Source organism: Schistocerca serialis, chromosome 2 (assembly GCF_023864345.2).
Source record: "Schistocerca serialis cubense isolate TAMUIC-IGC-003099 chromosome 2, iqSchSeri2.2, whole genome shotgun sequence".
Classification (NCBI taxonomy): Eukaryota; Metazoa; Arthropoda; class Insecta; order Orthoptera; family Acrididae; genus Schistocerca; species Schistocerca serialis.
Genome location: NC_064639.1, coordinates 798,389,292 through 798,398,784, shown reverse-complemented (window position 1 = coordinate 798,398,784; position 9,493 = coordinate 798,389,292). Strand labels below are relative to the sequence as shown.

Sequence of the window (9,493 nt, the reverse complement as noted above, 5' to 3'; positions counted from 1 at the left end):
CAAAACTATGCTCCTGATGTGCAATGTATACGAGACATGAAATAACTCTCGGACTTCAAGAAGAATGTAATAATTCCAATCTTTCTCCCCAAAAAACAATAAGAGGGGGGTGGGGGGTGGGGGCGGTGGCCGGGGGGGGGGGGGGGGGGGGGAGAAAGCACTGGCAAGTGTGAATATTACTGAAATATCAATTTAATAAGCCATGGTTACAAAATAATAATGCAAATTACTTATAGAAGGAACACATAAGGCAATACTGACTCTACAACTTATCTTAGAAAATAGGACAAATTCAGGCAAATCTACATTTATAGCACTTGAAGATTTAGAGGCAGTTTTTGACAGTGTTGACTGCAGTACACTCTTTGAAGTTCAGAAGGTAGCAAGGATAAAATACAGGAGCCAAAATATTATCTGTAACTTGTACTGAAAGCAGACTGCAGATAAAAGAGATGAAAGACATGAAAAGGAGGCAGTAATTGAGAAGGGTTGGAGAAAGGGTTACAGCCTATCCACTGTGTTATTCAATTTGTACACAGAGCAAGCAATAAAGGAAACCAAAGAGAAGTTACAAAAAGTAATTAAATCTCATAGAGAACAAACAGTAAGGTTTGCTGTGATTTTGTAATTCTTCAATATATGGCAAATGACTTGGGAAATCAGTTGAACAGAACTTATAACATCTTGAAAGGAAAATTTAAACAAGGGTAATGGAATGTAGTTGAATGAAATCAGATGACACCGAGATGCTATAAGTAGTAGTTGAGTTTTGCTATTTGGGTATCAGAGAAGCTGATGATGGCAGAAGTGGAGAGGACACATACTGCATGATAAAGAAGTAAAACACCCAGAAGACATTGTCAGATTTTGATGTACTTTTGCACATGTACACACCATTGACAGGTATGAAAATGGTTAGAGTTACAATTGTCTGTGACAGAACAACCACCAGGGCACATTAGTGTTGCTCATGTCTAGTGTTGTTGCCAGACCAAGTAGAGTACATGTTTTTGTTTTGTCTTGGAAGTGTATATCATTAAAAACATCAGTGCAATCAATAGACAAGTTATTGACCTTTTAAATCTTTATTATCAAATCCATTAGAGAGATAATGTTAATGTAAAAAGCTCTGATAACTTAAGAGTGCCTCACAATAATTTCTTGGCTTCTGTTATCTAATCTATGTTTGAAGATAAGATAACCTCCACAGAGATTTATTAACAAATTTCACGTTTAAGTCTGTTACATTTATTGATATCCTGAAACCAAAAACTGAAAAATATGGAAATAAGTTTCAAGTCAAAAAGAGCTCTGGTCACTGGGGCAGAAAGAGGTAATTCACTGGCGCATTGCTTTTTAAATCTTCTCAGCATTACACAGCAATTACTTTTTCTGTGGTATATGTATATATTTTGTCAATTTTTTAAACAATTTAGATAGATGGTGTAGTTAAGACTATGTTGTATGAGAATATTACTACCATTGTGACCATCATTTAAATATTAATATTTTTATTGCTTTATGTGAGACCAATCCCTTACAATTTTCTTTGTTACATTAGCAGAAAGGATATATTTTGCTTTACAATTGTCTAGTTTTGATAGTAGCCATCACAAGTAACTATATTCTAAAACATTTATTCAGAATCTTATTTCCCAGTGAACACATTTTCACACTATCACTGGATGTGTGAAAGTAAAAGTCATACACACAACAGAGTACCAGAAGGAATGTTGCAGAAGGTATATACCAGTTGCAGTGACAATAGTTATGCATAATTTAACCTTCAATTACTTAAAAAGTGAATACATTTTTCCACACAAAGGCACAGAGATAAAGATGAAAACTTACATAAAGATCTACAGAACATTAATTGAGTCTACAAAATGCACAACATGGAAGTGATACTACTAAGATCACATACAAACCCCTGGATCTCTTTATTTTACTTATTGGCTCTCTGTTTCTACCATTAATTAACAGACAACCACAGGAAATTATTTCTTTGCTGCTGTTTCTGTGGCAGCAGAGACACAGTGAAACATTCTAAAACCACTTTATGGCAGTGTGATCTAGCCGTCATTCATACATCATCCTCTGCTAATTCCTTCATGAAGGAAAACTTTTAAGGATGTAGACTGAGTAAAAATGTACACTAAAAATTGAACCAGTTGGCAGAAACTTTATTAATGATGAACAGTAGCTAAGCTACTCCGAAATATTTGCGATTTCTTGAAACAAATTTAACACAGTGACATAGGGCTGAAAGCTGTTTTTTCTTTAATGCTTGTCATGTTCATTTTTATATTATATTGCTAGTAGTTATTTTCCAACAAGAATGAAGAACACTGTTAGAAGCCAACCTTGATGAAAATCAGTTTGGGTTCAAGAGAAATGTAGGAATATATGAGGCAATACTGACCATACAATTTATTTTAGAAGATAGACTAATGAAAGACAGAGCTACATTTATAGCCTTTATAGACTTACTGAAAGCTTTTGACAGTCTTGACTGGAAAGCCCTGTTTGATATTATGAAGGAAGCAGGTATAAAGTAAAAGGACCAAAAGGTTATATACATCTTAAACAGAACCCAGACAGCAGGTAGAAGACTTATTGGAATGCTTGGAGCAGTGGCAAGCTTGACGCAAACACCCTAGGTATTTTTGTACACCTTTATTACAATCACAATTACAACATCACAGAATCAGAACATGAACAGAAAGAGGTGCTAACACACAGAAGAATATCAGAGATGAAAAGTTTAAAAAAGAGATGACCCACTTCCCAAGATGAAATCATTTGTTACAGTTGATTGTTAGGTTGCCACACCAACAATCTGCCGCCCCATTCCCTCTCCACCTTTTTTCAAAATCCTGGAGCCTCAGACACCAATCTTCCTATGTGTCTTCTCAGCATTGGTACTTCTGGCAGCTGAAGCTGGCACCCACAGCTTGGGCTCCTCTTGTCATTGTCGGCCATGCACAGATGACTGGAAGAATTTGAGTGCAATGAGGGTATGCACTGGTAGTTGTGTTTGTCTCATCCATTTGCAAGAATCAATGTCACCTGTAGAGTGTGGTGGTATCTTTCCACTAATCCATTGCTGGGAGGGTGATAACTAGTTGTGTGGATATGGTTGTACCTGCAGAGATGAAGTTCTTGGGATAATGCTGCCTTGAACTGTCTGCCCCCATTAGTTGTAATAGTTTGCAGAGGTCGGATATCCATCCACTGAGTACTGTCTTGGCCACTGTTGTGGCAGTGATGTCTGCAACCAGAAACGCTTCTAGCCATCCCTTAAAATGATACACTATGGTTACTAAATCAGTAGCTGTTTGAGTAAGCTAATGGCCCTACCAGATCCACATGAATGTGACCAAATCTTTATGAAGGTGTGATGATGTTTCCTGTGGAGCTGGCAATGGGCCTTCCAACCATGCATTTTTGACATTTCTCACATTGTTGTGGCCACTTGCGGCCATCTTTATTCATTTCTGGCCATACCACCCTCCTCATCAGCAATCACACCATAGTTCTTACTCCTGGTTGTGGAAGACTGTGGGACATCTTTGCACCTTTGCACTATAATGTTAAATGTCATACTTGTGTTTTTACATACTTGAGAGTCAGACTAGATGGCTTACACTCATAATTCATGTAATTCAGGGTCAAGAGTTTGTACTTGGGCAGTGTGGTTTACTGCTTTTACTCTTGCGCAACATCGCGATAAGCAATTGACCACAACGTTCTTGCTACCTCTAATGTAGTGGACATCCGTGGTGAACTGTGAAATAAAATGGACTCATCTGAGGAATCTCAGCAAGGCCTTTGCAGTTCCCTTGCTGAAGAATGATGTTACTGCTGCATGATCCAGGTAAACAGTGAAAGTGTGGCCTTCAATTGAATCTCTGAAGTGATGGACAGGTGCACATGCCACAAAAAGTCTCCTGTCTATAGTAGCTCAAGCCTTTTGCATGAGTGTGAGCAAGAGGAAAGAAGGCAAGAGGCTGCCAAGCACCACCAACAAGTTTCTGAAGTGCTACCCCACAGCTGTTTGGCTGGTATCCTCTATGATGGCTAGAGATGCATTAATCTGATGTTGTATGACAAGTACTGTTCTTGCAGTATATTCCTTTAGTCTGTTGAACACCTCCGCCTGCTCATTGCTCCAAGGAACTGTTTTTGCACCATCCATATGTTTGCCCTTGAGTAGTTTTATTAACAGTTCCAACAGTGTCACTGCATGGAGAAGGTGTGGCAGTAATAATTAAGCATTCCAAAAAACCACCTTAAGTCTTTGAATGTTGTGGGGATTGCAACAAGTTGTATGGCTGACATGCACTCCGTTAGCAGTGGTAACCCATCTGCCGAAACCTCAGAACTGAGGAACTTAACTTTGTTCTGCATTTATCAACCCAAAGTGCATCCAGCATTACTCAAGTAAACCAAAGGGGCATGGTGACTGCTGTCTTGTCAGTGTCCAATATGGCCACAGCAATTTGCAAAGACACCTGAGTGCAATCGAATACACTGAAAAAAAGCATGGCTGTCATTGAACTGTTCACATCCATGATATGTGGAATGGGGTACCTGTCTAAGATAGTCCTGGAATTTAACACTCGATTGTCTCCACACAGCCTACATGTGCTGTCTCATTTCTTGACCATATCTAGAGGTGACACCCACTGCCTATTTGTAGTCTTGTTACATTATTGCACTTTTGTCTCTCTATGTCTTGCCTAGCCAATGCAATTCTTTCAGACGTGAGATACTACTGGCTGCCCCTGCATGGTGAGAATGAAATGTTGGGTATTGTGTCAAGTCTTCACCTGTGCTTTGGCTCTTCATAGGATACCTGGAAATTCTTGTACTATGCTGTGCCATTTATCATGTTTGCCTGCAGCTGCAACTGTTGCTTTTTGCAGTAATCCTCTCATAATGTCCACTGGAGGTCAAAGTCATGCAAAAAATTGGTGCCTAGCATTGGCTCAGTGCCATCAGCTATCAGGAGACTCCATGTCATATGATCTTGAAAGTCAAGGTCTACCATTAATCATTTGTTTTCACTTGCTTTGACTGCTGACTTATTTGCTGATGTTAAATGTAGAGGAGTGGTTGTGCTGTCTGGTTGGAACAATCCTATAGGTAACACACTTGACATGTGATTGCATATCTACCTAAAACTTCTTTTTGTAGCATCTATCTATTACATGTTGCCAAGGGCATACCCAGGATCTGAACTGGGGGGGGGGGCAGGTCATACTAGTCTCAGGAAACAAGGACTCGAGACAACATACAGCACTTCTTATTAAATAAAACAGTAAACCAGTGAAAAACTGCTTTTAATAAACATTTTAAATAGAAGAATGCACTTATACAATCCGAGAAAACATGCAGCATTTCTTATTAAATAAAATAGTAAACTAGTAAAAAGCTGCAAATATCTTCTGGGGGGAAGGGGGGGGGGCAGCTGCCCCCCCCCCCCCCCCCCTGCCCCTCACTGGGTTCACCCATGCGTGTTGCCACTTTGTCCAGTCCACCAATGTTGTGAATCCTATCCTCAGATCATGATAGTGCCCATGAAAGTGGAGCTCCTCAAAGCTCATGTATCCATCATGTGACATTGCTGTGATGTGACAATGCCTTGTGTGCATTACTTCTACATCTACATCTACATCCATACTCCGCAAGCCACCTGACGGTGTGTGGCGGAGGGTACCTTGAGTACCTCTATTGGTTCTCCCTTCTATTCCAGTCTCGTACTGTTCGTGGAAAGAAGGATTGTCGGTATACCTCTGTGTGGGCTCTAATCTCTCTGATTTTATCCTCATGGTCTCTTCACGAGATATATATAGCAGGGAGCAATATACTGCTTGACTCTTCGGTGAAGGTATGTTCTTGAAACTTTGACAAAAGCCCGTACCGAGCTACTGAGCGTCTCTCCTGTAGAGTCTTCCACTAGAGTTTATCTATCATCTCCGTAACGCTTTTGCGATTACTAAATGATCCTGTAACGAAGCACGCTGCTCTCCGTTGGATCTTCTCTATATCTTCTATCAACCCTATCTGGTACAGATCCCACACTGCTGAGCAGTATTCAAGCAGTGGGCGAACAAGCGTACTGTAACCTACTTCCTTTGTTTTTGGATTGCATTTCCTTAGGATTCTTCCAATGAATCTCAGTCTGGCATCTGCTTTACCGACGATCAACATTATATGATCATTCCACTTTAAATCACTCCTAATGCGTACTCCCAGATAATTTATGGAATTAACTGCTTCCAGTTGCTGACCTGCTGTTTTGTAGCTAAATGATAAAGGATCTATCTTTCTGTGTATTCACAGCACATTACACTTGTCTACATTGAGATTCAATTGCCATTCCCTGCACCATGCATCAATTCGCTGCAGATCCTCCTGCATTTCAGTACAATTTTCCATTGTTACAACCTCTCGATACACCACAGCATCATCTGCAAAAAGCCTCAGTGAACTTCTGATGTCATCCACAAGGTCATTTATGTATATTGTGAATAGCAACAGTCCTATGACACTCGCCTGCGGCACACCTGAAATCACTCTTACTTCGGAAGACTTCTCTCCATTGAGAATGACATGCTGCGTCCTGTTATCTAGGAACTCCTCAATCCAATCACACAATTGGTCCGATAGTCCATATGCTCTTACTTTGTTCATTAAACGACTATGGGGAACCGTATCGAACGCCTTGTGGAAGTCAAGAAACACGGCATCTACCTGTGAACCCGTGTCTATGGCCCTCTGAGTCTCGTGGATGAATAGCGCGAGCTGGGTTTCACATGACCGTCTCTTTCAAAACCAATGCTGATTCCTACAGAGTAGATTTCTAGTCTCCAGAAAAGTCATTATACTCGAACACAATACGTGTTCCAAAATTCTACAACTGATCGACGTTAGAGATATAGGTCTATAGTTCTGCACATCTGCTCGACGTCCCTTCTTGAAAACGGGGATGACCTGTGCCCTTTTCCAATCCTTTGGAACGCTACACTGTTCTAGAGACCTACGGTACACCGCTGCAAGAAGGGGGGCAAGTTCCTTCGCGTACTCTGTGTAAAATTGAACTGGTATCCCATCAGGTCCAGAGGCCTTTCCTCTTTTGAGCGATTTTAATTGTTTCTCTATCCCTCTGTCGTCTATTTCGATATCTACCATTTTGTCATCTGTGCGACAATCTAGAGAAGGAACTACAGTGCAATCTTCCTCTGTGAAACAACTTTGGAAAAAGACATTTAGTATTTCGGCCTTTAGTCTGTCATCCTCTGTTTCAGTACCATTTTGGTCACAGAGTGTCTGGACATTTTGTTTTGATCCTCCTACCACTTTCACATAAGACCAAATTTCTTAGGATTTTCTGCCAAGTCAGTACATAGAACTTTACTTTCGAATTCATTGAACGCCTCTTGCATAGCCCTCCTCACACTACATTTCGCTTTGCGTAATTTTTGTTTGTCTGCAAGGCTTTGGCTATGTTTATGTTTGCTGTGAAGTTCCCTTTGCTTCTGCAGCAGTTTTCTAACTCGGTTGTTGTACCACGGTCGCTCTTTTCCATCTCTTACGATCTTGCTTGGCACATACTCATCTAACGCATTATGTACGACGGTTTTGAACTTTGTCCACTGATCCTCAACACTATCTGTACTTGAGACAAAATTTTTGTGTTGAGCCAACAGGTACTCTGAAATCTGCTTTCTGTCACTTTTTCTAAACAGAAAAATCTTCCTACCCTTTTTAATATTCCTATTTACGACTGAAATCATCGATGCCGTAACCGCTTTATGATCGCTGATTCCCTGTTCTGCGTTAACTTTTTCAAATATTTCGGGTCTGTTTGTCACCAGAAGGTCTAATATGTTATCGCCACGAGTCGGTTCTCTGTTTAACTGCTCAAGGTAGTTTTCAGATAAAGCACTTAAAAAAATAACACTGGATTCTTTGTCCCTGCCACCCGTTATGAACGTCTGAGTCTCGCAGTCTATATCCGGCAAATTAAAATCTCCACCCAGAACCATAACATGGTGGGGAAATCTACTCGAAATATTTTCCAAATTATCCTTCAGGTGCTCAGCCACAACAGCTGCTGAGCCAGGGGGCCTATAGAAACATCCAATTACCATATCTGAGCCTGCTTTAACCGTGACCTTCACCCAAATCATTTCACAGTTCGGATCTCCGTCAATTTCCTTCAACACTATTGCACTTCTTATCGCTATAAGCTATAAGCTTGCTGGCTACTGGCTTGAAGCTGCTTGCCTGTCACTTCCAATATGTGTAACATAATATCTGGTTCAGAAATTCCACTCAGACCTGCCTCATACATACTTGACAGGTGTGGAACCAATGTTGTTAACGTGGCCATCTTCTTGTGATGCACACCTTGGTGTTTCCCGCAGAGGTTACAGTTTGTGTCTTGTGAACTCACTTATTCAAAGTTGATTGCTTTTAATTATAATATTGGTTGCAGTTCCTTCCACACAGTCATTGACTGCCTTTATAATGTGTCTGAAAACTGTTACACTTTCATTGGATAAAGCCTACAATTTCTTCACATTAGGGAAACATCATGACAGGAGACCACAAATTCTCTTGAATTGTTAGTTGCTCCAGGCAGAAGATGTGCTCTGCTGTTGGTATACATTTTCACAACTTTAACTGAGATAAACTAACACTGTAGAATTCATCTTTGGCCAGTGTTGTGGAGGTTGTCACAGAACAAGATAAATAAAATAAACTGTGCAATTGGCATGTTTATTTATATGTAAAAGTCGCCTTTGGAATTTTCTTTTGTGGGAGACCACATGTGACAAATATTTGTGCCAATTTGAAATTCTAGATTCACATATTTTACTATTCACATTGCTTCTCCATAAACTTTCACTGATTTTCTCAATACTCGTTTATGTAGTGATATATTATGAAATTTTGAACATTTGCAAGTGCCATGAAAAACTTGTACTGTTATCATCAATTTTAGACTAGAACTTATTTGTGAACTTTTAAAATTTATGAGAACATCAGGTCTCTCCTTGTTCTAAACAACCATTCTCTAATTTCTCTACATAATTACATGAGCCACATTTTTTTTAGAATTTTTGGATGCTTGCAAAACTATATTTTATAAAATTTATATAAGTTACTGGTATGAATATTGTGAATAACTTGTTTTGCAGCAAATCACCAGTTTTGATTCACAGTTACTGTCAACAAAAAGATTACCCCAAATTTTGGTCTATATACAAGCAAATAAATGCAAATTTTTGAGAATTTTTGGATGTTACTCTTGTCCGACATGTAATCTAATTTGTAGTAAATGTGTGTATGTGATTTAGTTACTGCAGCAGATACTGTAACTAAAAAAAAATTGTGTTACACTTAGTTTTCACTTCAGGAGGAGTATACACACTGAAGTGTGAAAGAAAGTGATATAGGCATGTGTATTCAAATACAGAGA

The 9,493-nt window shown here is 39.5% G+C and overlaps 1 protein-coding gene across 1 annotated transcript in view; it reads left to right on the top strand.

The window, feature by feature from the left end:
• Positions 1 to 1,281: 1,281 nt before the first annotated feature.
• The window catches only part of LOC126456428 (L-xylulose reductase-like), a 63,513-nt gene continuing 55,301 nt past the window's right edge, over positions 1,282 to 9,493 (top strand). The window contains exon 1 of the mRNA XM_050092179.1: positions 1,282 to 1,333. Within this exon, the coding sequence (XP_049948136.1) occupies positions 1,282 to 1,333 (52 nt within the window). The remainder of the gene's footprint in view (positions 1,334 to 9,493) is intronic.